Genomic DNA, 27,090 nt, shown 5'->3' on the forward strand with positions numbered 1-27,090 from the left:
CCTTCCTGACGCAGAAAGGAAGAAAAGGCAAATACAATGAGGGGCCCGGGCCACCTCCAAAGCGTGGCCTTGCGCATTACAGTGAATGGAGCCCGCTCGGGAAAATCCGATTCCAGCAGAAACCAAGTCGGAAGGCTGCTGGATCCCTATGGTCGAAAGAATAACCAATCCGTTGACAGGGTTTCTAAAAATACGAGGGACGCGTTTGCCAAACCTAGGTTGCGTTTGCTTTAGAAGTAGGAACTCCGTTTCCACGCGAGCACGAAGTTGGAAAGTTTGGTTCCGAGGCCGCGTGGACCTGGTAGCTCTCTGGGGGCGCAAGGCCTGGGCGGGCGGCGGCCCTGGGTCACCTCAGCCGCCTGGGCCAAAGCAGAGCCGGGGTTCACCGCGAGGGCCGCAGCTCCGCCGTCGGGAACCGCGAGTGGGGGACCATCCCTCCTCAGCCCGGGTGAGGCCGGCCCCGCACGTCGGGCAGCCTCCCCTCCCGGAGCGCAGTCCAGCCGGGGCGGCCGGCGCCGGGGACCCCGGGCTCACCGCGCGCGTCCCCAGGCGCGGTCCCACCGCTGTCCTACACGCGTTCCCACACCCCTGACGCCGGGTCCCGCGGGGTCTCCGGGACTCTGCCGCGGGCCTTCGCGCCTCCCCTAGGGACGGACGCGGCGTCCGGGTGGCCGAGGTCCGCGCCGCGGGGGGAGGCGCCTGGGCGCGGACCTCCCCCCGGGACCGGCAGGGGGTGAGGGCGGAGCTGGCCGGCCGCCGCCCGGCCCCGGGGGACCGGCTCCCAGCCCCCTCCCCACGCGCCCCCCGCACAGTGCTCATGCGCGCGGCTCGGCCTTTATAGCGGCGGCGGGAGCCGCGCTTTCCGCACTCAGGCGCAGCCGGGCGGATCCGACTCAGGTGCGGAGCCCTAGGCGTCCGGCGGCGGGCGTGCGGGTCCCTGCCACCTGCTTGTCTGAGTCTCTCCTTTGTCGCGCCCAGCGTCTTTCTGTCTTGATACCGCACCCCCTCCTCCGGGCCGAGGTTGCACATCGATGCTGGGTTTGGCTCGATTTGCAGCCAGAACATCGCCTCCAGATAGAGCGCTAGCTCGGGGGCAGCGGCCTCTTAGGTCTCCTCCCTCCCCTCCGCCGCCCCTGGGTTTCCGAGGGGTGCGGGATCTCTAACGGGAGGGCCGGCCCAGTGTGGTGGGGACGTAAGGGTCTCCCTTCCCGAGAGCCTCCCTTGCATTTTCCCTCTCTCCCAGGACCGAGCAGCCCCCTCGACCACCATGTCTGCAGCCTGGATCCCCGTTCTCTGCCTCGGTGGGTACGCGCTCCTCCCCGCCCCCCTTCCCCTCGCACCAAGCGGGGTGGAGGCTGGGGCGATCCCTCGCGCTGTGTTCTCTTCGCAGGTGTCTGTCTGCTGCTGCTGCCGGAACCTGCGGGCAGCGAGGGAGCCGGTGAGTTACGTGTTCACGGGTCAGGGAAGCAGGGCTCGGTCCAGGCGGTGGGAGGGGCTGGGGGCCGGCGGGTTGAAGCGCGCCCAGACCGAGTCCCTGGACTGTGGCCCTAGGGAAGGTTCAAGGCGCCAAGGTTGGAGCGGCTGTCTGGCGCACCCGCATCCATTCCCACAGCCTGTCTACGCGGGCTTACTCATTCCTCCCGCGCGAGGGGGCCCCTGGTATCCGATGGGGACGTTCTTCCCCAAGGCGCCGAGAACGAAGCCTCCCGGAATCCACTCGCCACATCGCGGGAGGCACCTGGCGACGCGATCCTCGGCATCAAAGGTCAAGGCGGGGGAGTATTCGTTGAGTCCCACCAAGAGGCACACTAGTCCCGGGTTGTCCACGGCGTTTGAGGCCAGGGATAAGCCTCCCAGACCCGACTAAAGACTGCGAGAGCTGACAGGGACAGAGAAATGCTATGTCCCACCTTGCTTGAACCCCTGGTTTCTAGGAATAACCTCTATTTATAGACCCATTTCATATTGGAGAGAGTCTAAAAAACAGTTTGTTCCACATGTATAAGTCCGAGCATGGGTGTGTGTGTTTTCTACAATATAAAAGGCAAACTCTTTTTACAAAATCTATCCTTTGTTTTCCTGAAAGGAGGAATCAGGGTAAGTAAGACACCCACACACTCACTCACTCACTCACTCACTCACTCACTCACTCACTCCCTTACTCAAGTCAGCATTGGCAGCTAAAGGCAGAGCCTCTGATGACACCAAAAGTGGTAGGAAGGATTCAGGCTGTTTGATAACAGGTAATGGGGCGCATAGGTTTGAGGCTATTGTTTTTGGTAAGGATTTTAACTTGCACCGCGATCTTTAGTGTTGCACAGCTAAGGAGTCAGGATTGTACTTGGCATCCTGCCTTCCCTTCCATGGACATGTACAGTCCAGGGTGCAGCTCAGCACAGAGAGCTTTGGGAAGAGGGTCATTGTTAGAGGCAGGCTACTCGAAGGGGCAGTATGACCAGATAGTATTACTGTCTTGGGGAAAAGGTGCTTTTTTGGTTTTTTATTAACATCTGTTTCAAAAAGGTTTGGGTAATCACAATATTCTTGTGTTTGGAAAGGGGTATTTAATAACATTATTCTCAACTTAAAATTTATAGTAAATTGATGAGTTAACATGTGGTATTATATTATCTTGTTACATGTTGCCAATAACTTGTGTCTACCTAACATCTTTTGTAGTACAAACTTCAGTTCCTTATTAGTTGGGTTGGCTGTGTAAAACTTGAGAGTATTGACACTGTTTTCTAAAAATGCATTCACTGTCTGATAGATCTCTCTGGGCAGATTTTGACCAGAAATAAGCAGGTTCAGTTCAGATAAAAATGCTTCATTCCAAAGGGACTAACTTCCCTGATTCCCTGATTCTGATTCCCTTCCCTGATTCTGCAGAAGTTGAGCTGTGTGACCTACAGCAAATTAACCCCATGGCTTTAATTTCTGCATCTGTAAAATGAACGATTGAGCTAAATGACATTTTGTAAAGTGAAACATCTTTTTACTGGCCTACTTAAGAGATAATTTTAAGACACTGCAGTTGGAGGAAAACTAGTGTAAATGGTCTTCCAAAGCAAAGGATGAGACTTGAAGAGGTTTGTGCATGTGTCTATGAAGATATTCCTCATAGGCTTGGCCCAGATATAATATCGTTAGCTCAGGCAACTGTGTCCACAGTTATCACTGTGAGATTTTTACGTTTCTAGAATGAACTAATAAATGGTGACTAATGTCATTTTCCAGTTCTGATATATTCCCAGTTATATATTCCCAAGCTCATAAGAACTGAGAAAATTCTCCCATTAGGCTTTGGAGTGGTTGAGGACTAGATTATATTGGAAAGCTGGGTTTTGGCTAGCTAAAATCTGGAATGGTGTGGTACATATGTTAATATTCTTAAGAAGTGTAGAACTTAGGGAGGTAAACCTTCAACCTCAGACCCTAGTTTCCACCTCCCCATCCCCCTCAAAGTCCCAAGAATGGTCACTACATTCCCTCCTTTCTCTTCAGTTCCCATTGCTATCACATGCTTTACCCGAGGCCTGGACATCAGGAAAGAGAAAGCAGATGTCCTCTGCCCAGGGGGCTGCTCTCTTGAGGAATTCTCCGTATTTGGGAACATAGTGTATGCATCTGTATCAAGCATATGTGGTGCAGCTATCCACAGGTAAGCTGAAACATGCCAAGGGGAGAGAAATCCAAGTGTGATGATTTCCTTTCTCTCTTTAGCCACATGGACGGACCCACTATCTTCTTTCTTTTGGTGCCAATTTTGGCCATAGAAGATAGATACATTTTTTTTAACTATTTTTTTTAACGTTTATTTATTTTTGAGACAGAGAGAGACAGAGCATGAACGGGGGAGGGTCAGAGGGAGGGAGACACAGAATCTGAAACAGGCTCCGGGCTCTGAGCTGTCAGCACAGAGCCCGACGCGGGGCTCGAACTCGCGGACCATGAGATCATGACCTGAGCCGAAGTCGGCTGCTTAACCGACTGAGCCACCCAGGCGCCCTGATAGATACATTTTTAAGGTTTTCCTGGATATCCATGAAGCACCAGCTACACAAAGTAAGCTTTCTGACTAAAGACAAATTGTATTATTTCTTGGCAGCTAGATTCCTGTGATTTTAGAACATTCCTAATCATGTAATATATTAGTGAGTTTTTACTGTGTGCCAGACATAGTTTTAACTTCCATGAGAACTTGAGAATTGTATAGGGTGGGTACAATTTTATTCCATTTTATAGATGAAGATACAACTCAGTTGCCAAGGATCTTGCCCACGGTCATCATTGTTAGGCAAGTGCCAGAGCTGGAAATGAAAGGCCAGGTCTGCTTCCAGATCCCGTATTCATCACACATTCTGCTATCCTACAAGACTTTGTGTGTGTGTGTGTGTGTGTGTGTGTGTGTGTGTGTGTGTGTGTGTTGTCCAAAGACATGTGGTTAAAGTACCTTAGAAAACTAAGAAAATTATTTGGTGCTCTTAACCCTGAATCTCCAAGCTGCAGGGAATGGGATCTTATAGATATGTTCCTACCAACATTTAAGAAGTTTGACAGCATAAAACCATTTTTTCCCAGGCAGATGTTGTACCTATGTTAGCACGTTTTTAAAAAGGCCAACAGCATCCTTAGATGTCTTCCCTGATAAACTATTTTCTTGATTATCAGAACAATAGATGTAACATAGCACTATAAGTCAGTCGGATACCCCTGGAAAAGTGTGGGTAGAATATCGGCTGTTTTTCTGTGTTGCAGGGGAGTAATCAGCAACTCAGGGGGACCTGTACGAATATATAGCCTACCAGGTCGAGAAAACTATTCCTCAGTAGTTGCCAATGGCATTCAGTCTCAAACCCTTTCCAGATGGTCTGCTTCTTTCACAGTGACAAGTAGGTACAATTACATTGATTTTACCTTTGTGTAAATATTGCCTGACTCTCAAAAAAGTTTTCTGCTGTTCTTAGCCCAACGTCTTTGACTTTGATAGAAAAGCCTGTGATTAAGACTTGAAAGAGTCAACTATGGGTTAGAATCAGCGACCTGGACAAGCAAAGCCCACTCAGGCCAAATTTGGCTGAATGGAGGAAGGATAATCTTGCTGTTAGAAGGTTGCAATAGAAACTTGTGATCAGAATGCCCTGACACTTACAAGTAACACTAAATCAAAAAACTAGTGAATGAAAATGAATGTGAATTCATTTTTGGTGATCCTTTTAAAATACAATTTAATAGATAAGAATTCATTTTGGTCTTTGAAACTCACATGAAGCAATTACTCATGCAGTTGCCATTACTTAATTACATTTATCATCCCATAGACACCTAAGTTAGATTCATTATATTTTGATGGTAAAGAAGGAAGAGGAAAAAATAGTCTTCTCTTTATTTTAACAGAAGGTAAAAGTGGTACCCAGGAGGCCACAGGACAAGCAGTGTCCACAGCACGTCCATCAACAGGTATGGAAGCTATCTCCTAGTAGCCTGGCACAACATTTAGAAGTTAAAGATAAATGTGTTGTTGGTAGCTTTCCTTTAAAAAGTAATTGACGTTGGGGCACCTGCGTGGCTTAGTTAAGCATCCAGCTCTTGGTTTCAGCTCAAGTCATGATCTTACAGTTTGTGGGTTCGAGCCCTGCATTGGGCTCTGCACTGACTGTGTGGAGCCTTCTTGGAAGTCCTCTCTGTCCCTTTCTCTCTGCTCCTCCCCTGCTTGCTCTCTCTCTCTCAAAAATAAGTAAGTTAAAAATAAACAAATAAAAAATAAAAAGTGATGTTAAACACAAAACCAGGGCACCTAGGTAGCTCTGTTAGTTGAGCATCCGACTCTTGATTTCAGGTCAGGTCATGATCCTGGGGTTATAGGATCGAGCCTTGCGTCAAGCTCTGCACCAAGCATTGACCTTGCTTAAGATTCTGTCTCTCCCTCTGCCCCTCTCTCCTGCTCGTGCCCTATCTCAAAAATTAAAAAAAAAATTAAGAAACACAAAACAAATATCTTAAGTTTACTAGTGCATTATATAAGGAAACATTTTATATTTCAAATTCCTATCCTTCTATTTTCAATTATAAACTCTGCTACCAAACATTCTCTTGAAGTCCTACTATTTCTTTCTGATCTAATAAACCATGCCTAGAAACTGGACAAAGTGACTTCCTAGCTCCATTCGTCATATGAATAAAAGGAATTCAATGTATGTCCATTTTAACAAAGGCCAGGAATCTCCTTTCCTAAGATTGTGGCAGTTTTAAAGTCAAAGAAATTAAGAACATTAGAATCTAACTCTTGGCATTTCTGGTCCTGCCTCAATTGTGGGTTTGAGATATCAAGTCCTGAATTGGTGGCAAGGCTTACAACAGTCCTGACTTCTTTGTTGGGGCATTTCTTCCCCAGTCCAAAAAGCTGTGAACAAATTAATTTTTTTACAAAACAAGTGTTTTTAAGAATGGCACTCCTTGTCACAAGCTTTTCCCCATGTGGGCTTCTTGCTATGAAACTGTCTTCCTATTGATGCCACTGCTTCCTTTGTTTCAGGTAAACGACTAAAGAAAACACCTGAAAAGAAAACTGGCAATAAAGGTAAGAGTCCACATATCCATTTGGGAAAATAACATTCTCCCTCCCTTTGAAACTGCTAATGGAGAGACATGTTTGGGTTTTCACAGACTGTAAAGCAGACATTGCATTTCTGATTGATGGGAGTTTTAATATTGGGCAGCGCCGATTTAATCTACAGAAGAATTTTGTTGGCAAAGTGGCTCTAATGTTGGGAATTGGAACAGAAGGACCACACGTGGGCCTTGTTCAAGCCAGGTACCAACTTGTTAAAATGGAAAGAGACTTGATGATAAAAGATCAGCCGTTTTAGTGGATACATGTATTTCAGTACAGTATAAACACATAGAGTTGTGGATAGTCTGAATCCCTGAACTGTAAATATAGGATGTAAGACTGCCTAAGCAGACGGGGTAGGTCTAAGTGCTTCCTTTTTGGAATAAAAAGATTTACAGAATTTGATGACCAGAAGGTAGACTAAAAAGGTTTTGTTGTTCATACAACAAAATTACCTCTGTACATATACTCTGCTCAATTCCTGATTCTTCTTTGCTGAAGGAAGAAATTATAGGTCTGTTTCTCTTCCCTATTCTGTCATTATTCTTTTAAACATTTCCCATAGTTCCATGAGTGCAGATCTGAAGCTCGATCTTTTTAATTTTATTCATTTAAAAATAATATTGATGGCTTTTAGGAAAATAATATGCTCACTATAGATACCTTGAAAAACATATAAAGCACAAGAAAAACAAATTTCCCAAATATGCTATCCCGAGATAATCACTATAAAATGTTTGATACCCTTTCAGTATTTTAAGAAAATACTTGCTTGTACATGTGTCTGTGTGTGTGTGTGTGTGTGTGTGTGTGTGTGTGTGTGTGTGTAATTGAAGTATGGTTGACACACAATGTTACATTAGTTTCAGGTGTACGACATAGTGATTCAACATTGTGGATTATGCCATGTTCCCTGCAAGTGTAGCTCCCATCTGTCACCATCAGATGCTGTTACAGTGCCACTGACGATATTCCTTATGCTGTACCTTTTATTCTCTTGGCTTACTCATTTCATAACCGGAAGCCTGTATCTCACATTCCCCTTCCACCACTTTTTCCATCCTTCACCCCTTTCTGCATAATGTGTTTCTTTTTCAAAAGCTCAAACTATAAAAATGTTTTATGTCCTGTTTTTTCATCCCTTTGTATTTTGAGCATTTTACACCACAAATGCTCTAAATCGATGATGTTTTAGAATGTTCCTTTGCATGACTGTTTAACTGTTCTTCCATTTTTTTCACCATCGGACATTACATTGTGATTAACATCCTTATGTCACTCTTGTGCCATCTTTGATTAGTTCATTAGACTAGATTTCTAAAAGTGAGATTGGGTCAAAAGGTTCTGACATTTTTAAGGTTTCGGATACAAAGTTCAATTGCTTTCTAGAAAGTTGACCCAGTTTAAATTGCTGTCACCAGTACTACACCTACTAATTTCTATTTCATTTATTCTTATGTTATGTTTTACAACTGGTTCTTAATTTAAATAGAATTTTTTTGGTATGAGAATTTGGTATGAGAATTTTTTGGTTTTCTACATAATTTAACTATTTGTCCCATATCTTTAAAACAGATGACTTTATTTCATTGATTTGTAATGCCAATTTTATATGCAAGTTAAGCAAGTCAGTTTCCTTGATCTATAAGCCAATTCTTACATCTTTTCTACAATGCTCTGATAATTGTAGCTTTATTGTACATTTTAACATCCTGGGGGGGGGACAAATTCCACTCAGTACTTTTCTTCTTACATTTTTTTCTTTGCTATTTGTATCCAATTCTTTTTCAAGATGACAGCTACACTATCTCGTAGAACCAAACAAGACTAGCTTCTCTATAAACGTTGAGACTTCTAGTTTACTGATTAAAAAAAAATTTTTTTAACGTTTATTCATGTTTTGGTAGAGACAGAATGTGAGTGGGGGAGGGGCAGAGAGAGAGGGAGACACAGAATCCAAATCAAGCTCCAGGCTCTGAACCGACAGCACAGAGACTGACACGGGGTTCAAACTCACAGATTGTGAGATCATGACCTGAGCTGAAGTTGGACGCTTAACCGACTGAGCCACCCAGGCACCCCTATAGTTTTCCTGTTTTAGGAAGAGCCTCAGAATAAACTATATAAAGAGTTTATATTTAAGCAGAATAACAATGTAACATTAAGGATGCAAAATTAAGAATAAATCTCCTAAATCACAATTGGGATAGTTCAAAGTGACCATTAATGTGAAAAGGTTATCTACCCATAATATCTGATTTTGTGGCCCAACATTTCACCAGATATACAGAAAGATATGCAGAAGTACAGTCAGTGCTATACTTTTACCTCAAAAATCTTGACTTAATGGCAATTGATAATACTAAGATCTTAACATTTTGCACTTATGAAATACTAACTTACCTAAAAACCAACCCAACAAATGGTTGTGTAACTGTTTTACTCAACATGGTCTCTAATAAACGTAGAGTAGTGATAAAAGTGTGTTGAAATCCTTTTACTATTAAATATGGAAAGTCCCAAATATTACAATATACATAATTTGAAGATCAGCGTATGTCAATATCTTTTTTTTTTAATTTTTTTTTCAACATTTATTTATTTTTGCGACAGAGAGAGACAGAGCATGAACGGGGGAGGGGCAGAGAGAGAGGGAGACACAGAATCGGAAACAGGCTCCAGGCTCTGAGCCATCAGCCCAGAGCCTGACGCAGGGCTCGAACTCCCAGACCGCGAGATCGTGACCTGGCTGAAGACGGACGCTTAACCGACTGCGCCACCCAGGCGCCCCCAATATCATTTTTTATAACACAAATCCAAAATTGTAATACTCGATACATTTTCTTGTTATCTTCTCATTTTTAAAACGTTGGCCTCGGTGTCCTTGAAATTGCCTCTTCTAACCAGAAGCCTGAGTTAATAGACCCACACTGTTGAGTGCTTCCATGGTCTCCCACTGGAACAGACCTAGCCTCACACCCAGTCACCTTCCAATACTCTGGTGCCCTACTCTGCAGATTTCCATTAAGCCCAGTGCCTTCAGCTAAACCTGGTTTCAGGTGTTCTGGAGCCAGACAAACCTGAATTTAAAGTGCAGCAGTGTTTTGTTGGGCAACCTACCAAAATGCTGTGAGCCTCAGTTTCTTCACTTACATAGTAGGGATAGTAGTTTACACTGTGTAGAGTTAGGATGAAATGAGATGATACATGTAATACGTATTTAGCCTATTACCCAGATAAACCCTCAAGGTAGCAATTGTTTTTGTTACATTTCTGCAAGATGCCTTGAAATTTAAGTAAGGATGCAATACTTTAGTTGACTGTACACTATGGGATTAAGAAACTTAGGCATTGGCCAATTTACTTTTTTTTAAGTTATATAATGTTGCTTGTTTTGCCTTTCCAGTTCTCTCTAGATAACATTTTTTTCCTATTTTTCCACTTAGTGAACATCCCAAAATAGAATTTTATTTGAAAAACTTTACATCAGCCAAAGATGTTTTGTTTGCCATAAAGGAAGTAGGTTTCAGAGGGGGTAATTCCAATACAGGTAAGTAGACTTTGGCACCTGGAATGTAACACAGGAGAGGGTTATAAAGCAGTCAGACATGTAAAGCAGCATTAGGCTATTTTATTTAAGCAGATGTGAAACTCTTCCTCTTGACACTGAAATCTTGGCTAGGTTTGTACTTGATCATCTAAGATACTCAATTTATAATGAAAAATATGCCAAAGGGTTAATTAATATTGCTTGTTTAAAACAAGCCAAAAAAGTATCGTGATTTATAATCCTTATATTGGATAGAACAGATGCCACTTTAGAGAAGTACGTGTTCAGCAAGTTAAAAAGAAGCAAAGATCAACAGACTTGTTTAACAAATGCAGATGTGGCAGAAAGAACTAGCTTAGCACTATAGACCCTCTGAAGGGACATTTCTTGTTCTGAGTCTTTAGAGGTAATCAGTCACTAAGGGACTAGATAGCAAAAGTACAGTGGTGGGAGTCAGTTGTGTTTCTGATGATTGATGTAAGGTAAGGAAAAATGAGGCTTCTGGGAGGTGATAGGGGAAGTAATGTGGGTTGTGAAGACAAAAAAAAAAAAAATAGATCTGATGGATAATTAAACTTTTGCATCTGATGCATCTATTATAGAACCAAGTTCTATGTAAGTTAAATTCTTAAACTTTTGGTGTCATCAAGTTGGTACAGGGAAATAGAAATGTCATTTGAGCAGCAGTGCTGCTCCAGCTTGCTTCTTCTTCAAATCTAGGAAAAGCCTTGAAGCATACGGCCCAGAAATTCTTCACAGCAGACGCTGGAGTAAGAAGAGGGATCCCCAAAGTGGTGGTGGTATTTATTGATGGCTGGCCTTCTGATGACATTGAGGAAGCAGGCATTGTGGCCAGAGAGTTTGGTGTGAATGTATTTATAGTTTCCGTGGCCAAGCCTATCCCTGAAGAACTGGGGATGGTTCAGGATGTTGCATTTGTTGACAAGGTAAGGAGGTGAAGGGTCTTTTCTGTTAGGGTAGTTACTCAGTTTTTGGACCTTCAGGCATAGTGCTGACTGGCCCTTATCTGGATTAACTCTGAACATTCAAGATTTAATGTTTTTATCATTTTTAAGAAGACACACTTTTTGATCCCGTTTATGTCTCCCCCATTAGGCTGTCTGTCGGAACAATGGCTTCTTCTCTTACCACATGCCCAACTGGTTTGGCACCACGAAATATGTAAAGCCTCTGGTACAGAAGCTCTGCACTCATGAGCAAATGATGTGCAGCAAGACCTGCTATAACTCAGTGAACATTGCCTTTCTAATTGATGGTTCCAGCAGTGTTGGAGACAGTAATTTTCGCCTCATGCTTGAGTTTGTTTCCAACATAGCCAAGACTTTTGAAATCTCAGACATTGGTGCCAAGATTGCTGCTGTGCAGTTCACCTATGATCAGCGCACAGAATTCACTTTCACTGATTACAGCACCAAAGAGAATGTCCTAGCTGTTATCAGAAACATTCGCTACATGAGTGGTGGAACAGCTACAGGTGATGCCATTTCCTTCACTGTTAGAAACGTGTTTGGTCCTGTGAGGGATAGCCCCAACAAGAACTTCCTGGTAATTGTCACAGACGGGCAGTCCTATGACGATGTTCGAGGCCCTGCTGCTGCTGCACACGATGCAGGTAAGTTCTTGTCCTTTGTCTGGGTAGGGAACTGAGGAGGGGTTCAGTGAGTTTTGTAAATATAAATGTAAGCATTTATTTTATTGAACAAACACGTATGTAATGGCAATCATTGTTCTAAGAGCTTTACTCAATATTACCTGACTTAAGTGTCAAACCAGTCCTATGAATGTCATTCTACAGATAAGGCAACAAATTTCCTCAAGACCACAGCTAGCAAGTGGTGAGGCCAGTATTCAAACCCAGGCATTCTGGCTGAGTCCACACTCCTCACCACTGTATTGTTGGGAGAAGTGCCATGAGAACCATGTCATGTGTCAAGGAAGCATGTTAAAGGTGCTTATGTTGGGCCCAAACTTGGACTATATCCCCCCACCCAATCACAATTTATCATAATTTACCATGAACCTATTTGATAATTTATCCTTTTTTAAAAAGTAGTTTTGAGTCTGGCATGAGTTTTCTAAGATGTTAGAGTCTCCAGTAGACTTTAATTCTATTCCATCTAAACTTCCTTTTTAGATTCTTAGTCTTTTTTTTTAAGATAATAAAAACACACTCTGATGTTATAAAACAGTATAAAAAGGTCTTCTTTCTCCCTTACCCCAACCTTAATATTACTTTTGGCAAAGGCGACTCATTCCTGAAAACATTAGCATAATGTGTTGCTGAGATCAAATAGGGCAACAAAAAGCTGACGTTCCCTTTCCTGGGATAAAACTGAGTGATTGTGGTCCAATAATACTTAATAAAAAAAACAAAAAACAAAAAAAAAAAAACGCTAACTTGGGAGAGGGGAATTAGCGGCCTTGCATTTTTGTATACTTTTCCACACTTTTCCCTATTTAATTCTTCATGACTTAACTTTTTCCCTCTTACACATTAGCCACTGTTATATACTTTTATATTGATGAAATGCTGTTTAGTAGGGTAGAGAACCCATCCGCGCAACTTAAGCTATATGTTGGCTTATTTATATACATCTAGCTTGTTTTATCCATCAGTAGCTAACCTAAATCGAAGACCTGTTTGCTATCATCCTTCTTAAAAACGTATCTTACTGAACTAATTTGTGGTTAACGGGGTTCAGGCTAAATTAACTGAACTAGATTAAATCAAATATATTTCCCCAATGTAATTAGCTGAGCTTCAGGAGGTTATGCCACACCATTTTCATGAAAATTATCCTTTAGAGATTGTGAAGTGCAAGTTAACAAAAGCGGGAATACAGGTAGGTTTTCAAGGCTAGGTCGTAACTTTAATTGTTTAGCTCTGACCCAATATATAATTACAATCTGAGCTTCAGTCAGTCTACAAGTGAGGAAAACTGAGGGGGGAAACTTTTTGTTTTCTTTTGCCAGGGGAGGAGATGGGAGTATTGAGTGGGGTAATAAATCAGAAATTGTTTCAAGGAGCTTTTACATAATCTAAACCTGCTTTATTTACATCTCAAGTATTTACAATTTTGAGCACTGAATACCATTAGAATGGGGATGAAGTCCTAGAAGTGACTTCAGAAGCTCTCCAAACATAGGAAATTTCACTCAAAAGAAAGATGGTAGGATACACTAAGAATGTGCTAAACAACTACTGCAGTTGGACTGAGGTAAATCAAACTGGTGTAGTTGTCACCTTAACCAAAATGTAGTTGGAATACAAGCCGCCTACTGGTGCAAGGGAATGTAGAGGTTATGCCTCAATGTGTAACTAGAAGAAATTATTCCAGCTGCACAGACCCTTTTCTCTTTGGCTGTTTTTTTCACCAGATTTTTCCTTTGGGGTTAGACATTGACCATTTCATTTTTTACGTTTTAAGTATAGTTTTAGAGAGCATGTGGGCACAGGAGTGCACACCTGAGCAGGACGTGGGGGGGGGGGGGGGGGGGGGGGGAGGGAGGGAGGGAGGGAGGATATCCCAAAGCATCCAACGCTAACAGCGGAGTGGGGAAGGGGCAGAGGCATTGGGGGGGGGGGTCAATCCCACAACTGTGAGATCATGACCTGAGCTGAAACCAAGAGCTGGAAACTTAACCATCTGAGCCACCCAAGTGCCTAACACTGACAATTTCTGACTACTGGTCATTTTGCCAATGTAACATACACATCAAAATTGCAAAGTTCTCATTATTCAGAAGACTAGTCACCATTTCCAATGCAAGAGCCTTAGAAAACTTCCATTTATGTATCCCAGACTCTGTTATACTGGCTAGGCCTCCAGTCTAATGATTAACTGGAGTGATGATAGCAGGCAGACCATTCTCCTGCCAATCTCAGGCAGTTTTCACCATTTCACTAAGTATGTTATAGTTATTTATTTTTTTAAGAAGTTATCGATCAGGTCATCACATAACTTTTTGTCAGTGATCATGTGATTTATTTGCCAATGTGGTAAGTTATACTGATGGCAAACTTTTGGTTTGGGCCCAACTGTTTAGCCATTCTCATGACTGTTTAAACCTAGCTAACCATTTGGTGAAGGAGATTTAATCCTTCAGACATTATAGAGCTTCCTCTGCAACTGTAAACTGAGTCATGAAAAATAATTACGCCTGGTTTTCTATATAAGCTGCACCTTGGTTCTAATGCATGCAAAAATATTTTCATTGTAGGTATTACCATCTTTTCTGTTGGAGTGGCTTGGGCACCTTTGGATGACCTGAAAGATATGGCCTCTAAACCAAAGGAGTCACATGCTTTCTTCACAAGAGAGTTCACAGGATTAGAACCAATTGTTTCTGACGTCATCAGAGGCATTTGTAGAGATTTCTTGGAATCCCAGCAATAATGGTAACATTTTGACAACTGAAAGAAAAAGTGTAAGAGGATGTAATGTATAAGTCATTTTCTCCTAATACTGAAATACTATATAGCATACTAGGACCAGATACAAAACTATTATATTAAAAATGCCAACAGCTGTTTCAAGCAAATAAGCATTCATTTAAAGCTACTACCTTCTAATTACAATTTAGAATTATTAAACACTCTGCTGAGGCTTCATAATCATGACCCTTATAAACTCTGGTAACAGGAGATATTGTGGATCCGAATCTTAAGAATTCTAAAATGCGTATTAAATGTACAGAGACATAAATTCCATAGCTCAATAAAAGAATCTGATACTGAGAACAAAAGCAACATTCCTTCTCTCATCATTCAGTATTAAATATATAAAGAGAATGAAACTTAAATAGTTCTTTAACTCAGTTCATATGTAAGTCATTTTTCCCATAATGGATGTTGTCTTAAAACCAGTAAGAGTTATTACTTAATAAAAAGTTTTAATTATGAATCAAATGGAAGGGAATGAAGTATCAAGCTTCTTTTAGTGTATTTTCACAATAACATAACTATCTCACTGAATAAGAATTGTCTGATATTTTTCTATTTATATCCTTAATTTTATATGTGTATAGATATATTTGGCTTATACTCTAAAAGTCATCCATGTACTGAAAAAAATGTTGGTAAATTTTTACTTACCACTTTAAACATTTGGCTTTAAGGAAAATCACTTATTGAAAATGGAACTGCAGGAAAAATTATTGTAGTTTGACCAAGCAAGAAAACTGTTAGTGACTATTATTCTAAGCTGCTTTACTTTTATTATTCCAAGTCCTCCCTCCCTGGGACATGGTAAAAAATCCTACATTCAGTACTTTATGTAGAAAGACCAACCTGAATTTTTTCTTAAAATTTTTATATTTATTCATTCAATTGTTTATTGAATGGCTACTGTTTAGGCATTATACACAGCCACTACCAAGTTAAACAGCAGGAGATGCTCTTACTTAGTTCAACAAAAATGTTTGGTAATTAACATTTTTACTTAAACATGCTTGTAAAGTTAAGTTCCTAAGAAAAATGATCACAATGCCCTTAATATAGAGCTCTCCCTTCAGATACAGGTGTTGTCATCCCATCTCGCTTGTCTACAGGCAGAACCTGTCCTCCCCCTCAGCCACCTGTACATCCTAGCTCCCTCCCCACACACACTGATCCTATCTGAAACAACTTACAAGTTGACCTGAAATAGGTGTTAAATGGTCTACAATTACTACTTATACTCCAGTAAATCTCTGGAGTCCAGGGATTTTATAGGTGTGTAAAAGCAATGAAAGCATGTATGAGAAAGGCAGAACTGAAATTGCCTTGGACAATTTTACATAAAAACTTGACAAAGTATGGGAAGATAATAAACTGACCCTTTCCTATAAAATGCCACATATATCCACGTAACAAGAATTTTCATTTAATTAAACAGGGGCACCTGGGTGGCTCAGTCAGTTAAGCGGCCAACTGTGGCTCAGGTCATGACCCGCGGTCTGTGAGTTCAAGCTCCACATCAGGCTGTGCTGACAGCTCAAAGCCTGGAGACTGCTTCAGATTCTGTGTCTCCCTGTCTCTTTGCTCCTCCCCCACTCATGCTGCCTCTCTCGCTCTCAAAAATAAAAAAATAAAATAGGTTTAAACTTTTACACCACAAATTCTTGGCTGAGAGTATCACTCCTTGAAAAATTAAACTCAAATGAAAACCCAGCCTCCAATCGTCTTTTTTTTTTTTTAAGTTATGGCTTCCTGCCCAGTGCAGAGCCCAATCCAGGACTTGAACTCACGACCCTGAGATCAAGACTTGAGCTGAGATCAAAAGTCGGATGTTTAACGGAGCCACCCAGGCACCCCCTCAGTAACCCTTTAAAACGCTTTTATTTTTATAAAGGACAAAGTTCTGAGTCATCTGAGGTAACCAGGGAAACTAACATTCTGACTTAAAGAGCATTAAGAGCAGAAATGACCCCTTTATTAAGTTACTATCAATTATTTTGTAAAAGCAGTAAAGTGTAAAGCACACTTTAGCAGGCATGCCTATTTTTCAAATATGCTATTTATAACATTTAATAAAGGTGTTAAGTGAGATGCTGGTCTTTAGTGGATAACTTACTTTGAAATGTGAGAAAAGTACACAAAAATAAAATATGAAAAAGGCAGAATATGATTAAATATTGAGAAAGTCAACATACTAAAGCTTGTATATAAAAATATTAAGCTTTATAAAGCACCATTTAATAGTCAAATGAATAATTTCCCAGAAGTCACAAATGGAAACACACAAAATAAGACTTTCATTTTGCATCCTTTAGTCTCTTCCAAATGTTTAATATTGTAGAGAAAAACACGACCAGAGAAAAGTAAACATATGTTTTAATTTTTATTCATTTCCGTTTCAATACATACCCAGAGGTGAATGTTTATGCACTGCAGTGATGATAATCACATTTCAGTTAAACAGTAATGCACTGGTTTGGAATTGCTGCCGGAAACCATATTAGCTTTGGAAAAATTATAATTTCCAAAAACAAGAAAAAATGCCCCTTAATTGGTTAAGTTGAATCTTCAGAAAATCAAAAACAAAACAAAACTTTAGGAGTATTTCTGAAAATTTTTAGTGTTTCAGCAGTAATGACTAAAATGCACACTTGGATTATGGCAGAAGACAAAAGTTCACAATATAAACACAATGTAATTTCTTTTACCAAGTAGGCATCCAAATAGAATTTTGCCACCCTAATTTTTGGATAGAACTTAAGAAAAAAATTTTTTTAATTTTTATTTTGAGAGCGAGACAGCAAGTGGGGGAGAGGCAGAAAGAGAGGGAGACAGAATCCCAAGCAGGCTCTGTGCTGTCAATGCAGACCCTGATGAGGGGTTTGAACTCACCAAGTATGATATCATGACCTGAGCTGAAGTCAAGAGTTGGACACTTAACCAGCTGAGCCATCCAAGTGCCCTTTAATGTTACCTTCTAACTGCACTTGCAATTTCCTTCCAAGAAAAAAGATATTACCTTGTTGAAGAAAGAAGTTTTGAGACACTAACACTTAATACTATTCATAAGGACAACTTTTAATTAATGAGTAATGTAATGCAGTTATTTTCTGAACTTTTTTTGTGGAAACAGGCTAGATAGGAATGACAATACTATTAACTGAAATCCAGATTCAATAAAGGCATAGAATGTCTAAGGAAATGATTGAAAACTGTATCTCTGCTTTTCCTTTCGCTGTTGTGAACTATGTAACTTACACCAGTAGAAGATTTTTTTAAATTCCCAAATGGGGTGAAGTACTTAGAAAGTTATTAATACTGTTAAGTGTTCTAATCTTATTAGAGTCTCAAGCAATACCATGTTTAAAAGAATAGCATAAAAATGAAGGACTCACTGAGAAATCATCTCCATTTCCTACTTTAATGATGGAGAGTAAAGTATTGCACTTTATTATTCAACACAAAATAATGTAGCCAACAGTAACATACAGGTACACAATTTAATATTTATTATATGCATTTTATATACATTATTTTTCAACAGCTGTACGTTTGCTATGTGGTACAATCTTAAAAATTTGCTGATTCATAGTTTGTAAAACAAAAACCTTACAAAACTCATCAAAACTCGCAAACTGATCAGAAAAGTTTTTGGAAGACTAGAAAAAATACTTTATTGTCTTAATCATGCATTACACAAACAAAATCTTTAGTTACACCATAAAATTAAGCACATCTGAAAAAATAAAATGGGATAACTAGTCCAAACACAGATTTCTGTAACCTGATTCAACTATTTTTGTATCCTATTTGTAATGCAAATACAATTTTACCCCAAATATTTTTAAACAAGATAGTTTTGTTTGGAATCATGGTAAACCAAGATATGCATCTGGGGGAAATCACCTTGGTTTGTAACTTAAACTATAAAATATTCCATTTTTAGTCTATTTTAGACTATTCAAAGAGTTCCAAAATAGATATACAGGTTCCTTTAGCACATTAATAAAAGGATATAAAGACCAACAAAAAGTGAAATAAATAATAGGCTATTAGCAAGATGGATAATCCTTGATAAATAAACTTGTAAATACAGTAAGATGTACAAAATATCACATAGTGATAGGATGCCAAGATTAGTTCATTTTTTTTTTAAAGAGTTCATCTGGAGTACTAAACCCCACTGTTTCATTTTTAATACACTTAATAGTCCTTGGTTTATATGAAGACAATTATGTGATGATGAAGGTGATTTAGCATCTTTATGGAAGGACTTAGCTGAGCTGTATTAGGCAAAAGAAGGAAAAAGTGTGGTTACACGGCAGCGGGTCAGTGAGATCTCTGTGTTTTAGGGTTGTATAATGCAGAAAAACTTGAATACAATCTTGAGCACTGTTGTGACAGGCTAAATATATAAAAAGACTTATAAAAACTAGAATTTTATCCAAACATTTTGTGCAACTAATGCTAAAATATTTTAAGTTAAATTTTCTTTTTTTTTTTTTTTAAAGCAAAATAAGTTTAAAAGGGAATCTGTGGCATTCAACTGATAAACAGAAAATCACTAAGAGATGAAAAAAAGCTACTCTTGGAGCTCACTTTCCCCCAACAAGAGCACCACATTCCTAACCCTAAGGCAGCACACAGAGTCCAAAATAAAAGTCTTTTTAAGATCAGACTCCACATTGGCTTAAAGATACCTAAAAAACAGACATACGCTCAGTTCATATCCAGTACAGGCCACAAATAATGGAGTCCTTTTTATTTGTCCCACGAAATACAGTAATTACAATTAAATTAATGAGCCTGACATTAAGATGTGATTTCCACCAATTTATGCCTGCCTCGAATAGCCTTCTCCAGGCAGATCACATGTAGTGTCATATCAGTAACCTTGTTGATGGCAGTGATGCAGACCCTCTTTCTGTCCAAGCAAATCTGTTGTTGACGATGTGATTTTTGCCGATTCACACAAATACTTTGGCAAGGGCATCAGCCCCTGCACTGGCAATATATGCTTTTGATGGATGGAAAGCAACATCATAAATTGATTCATCTAATTTCTTCCTATGTGCTGTTATTTCTTGTACACATGTCTTGCTGTCCAAATTCCATAATCTAATAGAACAGTCATGGCCTGTAATAAAAGAATAAATAAAGTATGTTACTAGGTAATGATTCTTTTATAAAGCTTGTGGCAGTATAGTAAGTTCAGACTTACTTCCAGACATCAAATAGATTCCATTAGGATCTACTGCTAGACTTGTAACAGCATCCAAATGAGCTACCATAGAGTGGATCATTTTACCTAAATAAAACATAACACAGAAGATAAAGTTTTCACAAATAGTTACCAACTTGAGAGATCAGAAACCATAACACAGCATCAACATAAAATAGACAATCACTATAGCAATATATTTTTATTGTGGTAAAATACACATAACATAAAATTTACCATTTTAACCACTTGGGAAGGTACCATTCAGTGGCTTTTAGAGCATTCGCAATGATATGCAACCATCACCATTATCCAGTTCAGAACATTTTCATCACTGCAAAAGGAAACCCGTACCCATTAAGTAGTCACTCCCTATTTCTCCCCTTCCCCCAAGTCCCTGGTTACCACTAATCTACCTTTTCTATGATTTAGCCTATTCTCGATGCTTCATACAAATGAAATCATACACGTAACATGTGGCTTTTTGTGTGTGCCTTCTGTCATTTAAAGGTTTTCAAGGTTCACCCAGTATACAGGCATACCTAGTTTTACTATGCTTCACAGATACTGCAGTGATTTTACAAAATGAAGATCTGTGGCAACCCTGTATTGAACAAATCTAATGGCGCCATTTTCAATAACATTGTTCACTTTGTGTCTCTGTGTCAGTTTGGGAATTCTTGCAATACTGCATGCAAACGTTTTCATTATTAATATATCTGTTACGGTCATCTATGATTGGTGCTTACAACCTAGTGAAAGCTCAGCAATGGTTAGCAATTTTTTTGCAATAAAGTTTTCTTTCATTAAGGCAGGTACATTGGTTTTTTAGATATAATACTATTGCACACTTAAGAGATAACAGTAAGGTATAAACATGACTTTTATATGCACTGGGAAATGAAAAAATTCATTTGACTCACTTTATTGCAAAATGGGCTTTAATGCAGCTGTGTGAACCCACAATATCTGTGAGGTATGCCTGTAATAATTTTTTGAAAGAATTTTAATTCCAAGGCAGAACTTTCCCGGTTACTCCTAAAAAAGGCATCTGTGTGACAATCTGACAGTATCTGGTAGACAGTGAAAAACATAATGACTGTATGGTTGCATCCAAGGTTTAAGATCATGTAAACTGGAATTAAACTAAAAACAGGAAGAATCTTTCTCATTAAGAAATGTAAAGAGTATTTCATTTATGGGGTTCCTGATAAATAAATCACTATGGGATATATTCCTAACTAAAGATTCTACTGTTATCAAATTCATTTATCCTTTGAAATATTAATCATTTTGTACATTAGAAACAAGAAAGGGGAGAGAGGTGGGAGTATATCAGAGAAATTATTCTGGATTTCCCCAGACAGTAACAAAAACACTGTTCTGGAAAACGGGATTTAATGAGTATCTTCAATGAAGATTTGGAAGAAAACAGGATTCAATGGCAAGTTAAAATAAAAAAAAAAAAAGTTACGAGTACAAAGTTGTGTTGCATAAATACTTTGGGGGCAGGGGAATTAGCCTCCGCACTGGCAGTATATGCTTTTGGATAGACAGAAAGCAACATCATAAATTCATTTGTCCAAGAAGAGAATAAAATAGCAAATACAGATACTTAAAAAAATTTCCTCCCCTTTCACTCAGCAATGAGTCTTTACTATTCAAATGCTTGAGCTGCTCCTAATGAGAGGCCTCCTCCAGAATTCTAGTTACAATCATTTGCCATGTTTCTGGTCCTCTGATGACATTCCACACTGGAATATGAAATATATCTACTTTTGTTATTTGCTACAGCTACTGGCCTGAATATAAAACCACAACATAATCAAACGTGCAAAAAGTTACTTTGAAAAACATAAAAAGTCCTATCACTTTCTGGCAATACTAAGCATGTCATCAGTTAAGTACAAAATTAAGTCTCTCATCATTTCAAATGACATCTGTTGGTTTTTCACTAATACTAACAGAATAATTTTAGGGATTCTTCTCTACTACAGAAAAATCATTCAACATACTATCTTTAATTGCTTAGTCCAACACAATTCATCTATCAGTTCTAGAATCCATTCCTCACAATATGCCTATAAAAAAACCAAGTATGAAATTGTTGGCTTCCAGGACAACACTTTCAAATAATTAGGGGTTAAGCAAGATTAGCTTCTCTGAAAAAGTCAAATCTATGATGGTCACTCTTAACTCACAGATCTAGTGCTAACTTCTTTCCTGAGAATGATCCTGTATCTCCTAAATTTAACATGTCTTAAATACAAAGAATTCTTTCATCCAAACAGCAGAAATACCCATTTCTTTAAGGGTACTATAATCTTCCCAGTTTATCTCCTGTGCACTAAATTAACCCTCACTATGAAAACCTGAGTCAGTTTAGAGTCAACCCTTCCTCTCCCCAAATACGTGGAATGCAAAACCAATTTGAATGCTGGGCTTCCACTGGTAACCACAGAAGTCACAAAACTTCTGACACTTCCCAAGAATTAGGATTCCTCCTTTCTCAACATATACTTAAAGCTTCTCACATTTAACCAATTTTCCTTTTGCCTCATGCCTCTGCTACTACCTCTCTTCGCTGACCAAAATTAATTCTTTCCTTCTGTAACACAGGCAAATAGAAGATACATGCAGTCACCTGTTCTCCCCTCCCTGGCACCTTAAGCCCTTGGACTTGGACAATCAATATCATGGGCCGCTAAGAAATGGGGACAAAAATAGGTATTAAAAAAACGTGGATTGCGGAAGCAAACTGAATGAGTGTGAATCCCAACCCTTTAATTTCTCTCTGCTGTGTAACAATGAACTAATTATATAACTTCTTTTAAGACTTTTATTTCAAACCTAAAATGGAGACAATAATAATATATCTACTTTACAGGTAGTTATAAGAGGAACAAACATGTTAATATATGTAAATCTAATAGAACAATGTCTCACTTGCAGTAAGCAATATAACACTAGGGTATAAATTCTAAGAGGACCAGACATTTTGTTTTGTTCACCAAGCAATGAAAACTATGCCAAGGATATGGCAGACACTCAATAAATTGTGAATGAATGAGTCCACAACAAATTCAGTATCTTCTGTTTCCAACTTCTCCATATTACTCACTTATACACCTTTTCCTAGACTATCACTAACTAAATCTCTCAGGAACAGTATATGCAACACAAATTTATATCTCTACCAAATTTTAAAAATCACGAGCCCTTAATATTTCTCTAGAATAGTAGAAACTGAAAGTATTTAAAGTCAAAGATCTACCAGATAATGCAATTTAAATAATCTTTCTAAACCAATTTTATAAACCCCTACTCAAATATTTTAAGTGGTTTTCACAGTGTATAGTATAAACAAAAATCCATCATTCTTAGCCTGGCTCTGAAAAGTTCTCCTCCATTGATTGGGTTTCTCTTCTCCAAACTTACCTTTTTGGCGTTACCTATAAGAAACTTCTGTTCTAGCCCAAGTTTCTACCACCATGCTGACTCTGCTCAAAATATGCCCTTATCTGGAATTTCTTACTACCTTCTTTCCTTAAAACAACAACAAAAAAACCTTACCATTTCTTTAAGGCAAAGACCAAACCCTTACTACGAAAACTCCTTTATCTAGCATGGCTCATTTTACTGCATGTACGAGTGCACACGTGCGCGTGCATGTGTGCAAGCACACACATACATCCTATTTCCCCAAACAATGATAAGCTCCCAGAGAGCAGAAACCACACCTTACACAACATATAGCTAGTGTGTGTGGAATACAAAATGCTAAATATATTTTTGCTGTTAAAATCTAAGAACTTATTGAATCCATTCATAGTATCAATTTCTATAATGTTTGAGATTTAAAAATCAATTAAATATATTAGTCATTTGCCAGAATAATATTCTATTAGAAACTTAACTAACTGGCAACATCAGACCAGTTATGGAAATATTCTAGTTTGTCACATTTACTTTTTTTATTTTTTTAATGCTTTTATTTATTTTTAAGACAGAGAGAGAGCATGAGCAGGGGAGGGGCAGAGACCGAGGGGGAGACAGAATCCGAAGCAGGCTCCAGGCTCTGAGCTGTCAGCACAGAGCCCGACGTGGGGCTCGAACTCACAGACTGTGAGATCATGACCTGAGCTGAAGTTGGACGCTTAACTGACTGAGCCACTCAGGAGCCCCACATTTATTTTTTATAAAGTTTTTTTAATGTTTTATTTATTTTTGAGAGAGAGAGAGAGAGCATAAACAGGGAAGGGGAAGAGAGAGAAGAGAACAGAGGATCTGAAGCAGGCTCCATGCTGACAGCAGAGAGCCCAATGTGGGGCTTGAAGCCACAAACCGCAAGATCATGACCTGAGCTGAAGTCGGATGCTTAATCGACTGAGCCACCCAGGTGCCCTTAGTTTGTCACATTTAAATGAATTAACATTTTTCAGGGAAAAGTTTCTTTGGAAACCGTATATCTGAACACAATTTACAGTTTAACTCAATGTTGTTATGTATAGTGTTTACCTGTGTGTGAAGTGAGACAGGATTTAAAATTTTTTTTCACATTTATTTATTTTTGAGAGAGAGCAAGACAGAGTGTGAATGGGGGAGGGGCAGAGAGAGGGGGCATGGCGGGGGGGCACAGAATCTGAAGCAGGCTCCAGGCTCTGAGCTGTCAGCACGGAGCCCAACACAGGGCTGGAACTCATGGACCATGAGATCATGACATGAGCTGAAAGTCGGACGCTTAACCGACTGAGCCACCCAGGTGTCGCTAAGTGAGACAGGATTTAAAAATAATTTTTTCATTGTTTAGAGCCTATCACTTTGTCTTTACATTACAGATAAGGTAACCAGACTAGTTAACAGAAAGAATAAATTGGTAGAATTTGTAAATGATCTGAAAAACTATAGGCTCCTTGTTATTAAATAAAATTTTATTACTACGTTCTTGATTTCTGCCAATAAAATAGCTCTAGAGAATCACATTTTGCTGTTAATACACTACTAAAATTCCTGAACCTCCCCTTACAAATATAAATCCTCAATAGGTAATTAAAAAAAAAAAAAATCTCTTTATAGGAGCACCTGGGTGGCTCAGTCTGTTAGGTGACTGACTTCGGCTCAGGTCATAATCTCACAGTTTGTGGGATTGAGCCCCATGTCAGGCTCTGTGCTGATAGCTCAGAGCCTGGAGCCTGCTTCAAATCCTGTGTATATCTCTCTCTCTGTCCCTCCTCTACTCATGTTCTGTCTCCCTTTCTCAAAAATAAACATTAAAAAATTTTTTTTAATCTTCTTATAAATACAGTAAAGGAAATTATCTCTGTGCTTGCAGCAGAGGTAGATCTTGAGGCTTCATAAAAATGTTCCAAGAAATGATTTGAGAAGGTGTTAAACTGAGAACTTTCCTATGAATATGAATCTTCTTTCCTGTGCAATATAGATTGTGAATATCCATTCTCTTCTCAACTTGTTCCACTGAGTTAAAAGGAACCTGTCCATTAGAGTGTTATTTTAACACAGGGATTTGTTGTTAGACTCTAAAGATTAATAATTATAACTATGTTCTCTATAAACTTCAAAGAGAATGTGTAGTTCTGATTTGCTGTCTTGCTTAATCTATTGCCCTGCAGTAAGTAGGGTTGCAATTAACATTTAAGTTTTTTTACTTGGAAATCCTTCAATACCCATTTTAACTTCTCAAAGAAGCTTCTCTAGCTGAGCACAAACAGTAACTTATGTGGTATTCTAATGACAGATTAAACAGGTCTATGGCCAAATTAAAATTTATTTTGACTTCTATATAATTGGTAAGTTTCCTTACAAGAAATGGAGGGAAAATGGCAATAAACCATTTCCACTATTTTATCATTTCAGCTGAGAAATAATTCTAACAGCATATTTGAAATGTCCAACACCAGAAAGAGACCTCTTCTGCTATACTAATGCCCAACAGAATATGAAGAAAAAAATTCAAATGGATGAGTTTATATTTAACATGACATGAAAAAATCGTTAATAGATAGGCAAGGTATTATATATGCTTAAGAACAGAACTTGACATGTAAGTAAAACAAAAATCTTAGTTAAAATGGTTTAACTTAGCAATCTTGAAGGCAAAAAGTCCATATGTCTTACATAAAAGAACAGCCTTTAAAAAAAAAACAACAAAAACAAAAAAACAAACAAAAAAAAACCACTAGCCTTTGTGCTCAGTGCAGAGCCCAATGTGGGGCTTGATCTCACCACTCTGAGATCAAGACCTGAGCTGAGATCAAGAATCAGACACTTGATGGACTGAGCCACCCAGGCACCCCCACCAAAATAGCATTTTTGATCATGTCAAATTTACAGTATTATTAATAAGACTAAAAAGAAAAAAAGAGAATCTACTTACCCGTTTTATTATCAAAAAATTTGATGTGTCTATCTTCATGAGCAGTTATTGTAACAGGAAGTGTGGGATGACTTACTACTCTGTTAATGTGATTATTGGATTGTAAACCTGAAAAATAAAGGAAGATAATGCAGTAAAATTCAAACCTTCAATTAAAAACTGGATGATGGTTTTTTTTATTCTTACCAAAAAATAAGAATCATTTACAAATTAAAGCATTTGTATAAAATAAAAATCTGAGAAAACCAGAGCCGTAGAGAGATAAAGTTTCTTTAAAAATACATGTTTAAGCTATCATGTCCTATAATATGGATAGTACTAACTCTGAGTTTAGGAAAAGTTAGAAGTACTTTAATGCAGATTGTCAGTACAGATGATTTAGAATCTTTTATTTGTTTGAAAGAGAGAGAGCAAGTGGGGGACAAACACAGGAAATCCCAAGCAAGCACCACGCTGTCAGCAGGGAGCCTGATGCAGGGCTTGATCCCATGAACCATGAGATCATGACCTGAGCTGAAATCAAGAGTTGGATGCTCAACCGACTGAGCTACTCAAGCACCCCTAAATGATTTAGAATCTTAAAAGACTCACAGTAATTATTACTTTAAATAAACAGCCCATAAATGAATTATAAACATTTAATGAAAAAATGTATAAGTAATAATTAGATGTTTGCAAGGAACAACGCCCATCCTACCCACATTCACCAAAAACAAAAAAACAAAACAAAGCAAAAAACAAAAAACACCACAAGAACAGGAATCAATGTTCTTAGGGATACCTTTCTTTGTAACCAAACTCTTAAAGTTTTTACTAAATTAGACAGAGAAGGATCAAAATTCAGAGGGGCGTG

General features: G+C 39.0%; 2 protein-coding genes across 6 annotated transcripts in view; one reads left to right on the top strand and one right to left on the bottom strand.

Annotated features, from left to right (window-relative positions):
- The first annotated feature begins 427 nt into the window (after positions 1 to 427).
- On the top strand, positions 428 to 15,387 carry COCH (cochlin). Of its 2 annotated transcripts, none has more exons than XM_040476857.1 (12): positions 428 to 448; positions 1,244 to 1,301; positions 1,391 to 1,438; positions 3,505 to 3,661; positions 4,759 to 4,892; positions 5,398 to 5,460; positions 6,536 to 6,580; positions 6,667 to 6,814; positions 10,060 to 10,163; positions 10,884 to 11,110; positions 11,280 to 11,796; positions 14,406 to 15,387. In XM_040476857.1, exons 2-12 carry the CDS (start codon positions 1,268 to 1,270, stop codon positions 14,579 to 14,581), a joined length of 1,653 nt encoding a protein of 550 aa, XP_040332791.1. In that variant the 5' UTR covers positions 428 to 448; positions 1,244 to 1,267; the 3' UTR covers positions 14,582 to 15,387. The 2 variants fall into 2 exon arrangements, with proteins under 2 accessions (XP_040332791.1, XP_040332792.1); XM_040476858.1 differs by lacking the exon at positions 428 to 448 and adding an exon at positions 820 to 897.
- Positions 15,388 to 18,029: 2,642 nt separating this feature from the next.
- STRN3 (striatin 3) overlaps positions 18,030 to 27,090 on the bottom strand; it is a 106,168-nt gene continuing 97,107 nt past the window's right edge. For 3 of the 4 annotated variants that reach the window (XM_040476868.1, XM_040476865.1, XM_040476866.1), the window contains 3 exons: positions 26,238 to 26,345; positions 19,844 to 19,930; positions 18,034 to 19,759 (listed from right to left, as the gene is read on the bottom strand). In XM_040476868.1, coding sequence (XP_040332802.1) covers positions 19,590 to 19,759; positions 19,844 to 19,930; positions 26,238 to 26,345 — 365 coding nt within the window. In that variant the 3' untranslated portion in view covers positions 18,034 to 19,589. Of the gene's footprint in view, positions 19,760 to 19,843; positions 19,931 to 26,237; positions 26,346 to 27,090 lie in introns of all 4 variants that reach the window. The other variant, XM_040476867.1, reaches the window with a different exon arrangement.

This window comes from Herpailurus yagouaroundi, unplaced genomic scaffold (assembly GCF_014898765.1).
Source record: "Herpailurus yagouaroundi ecotype Mexico unplaced genomic scaffold, PumYag 141, whole genome shotgun sequence".
In the NCBI taxonomy this organism is placed as follows: domain Eukaryota; kingdom Metazoa; phylum Chordata; class Mammalia; order Carnivora; family Felidae; genus Herpailurus; species Herpailurus yagouaroundi.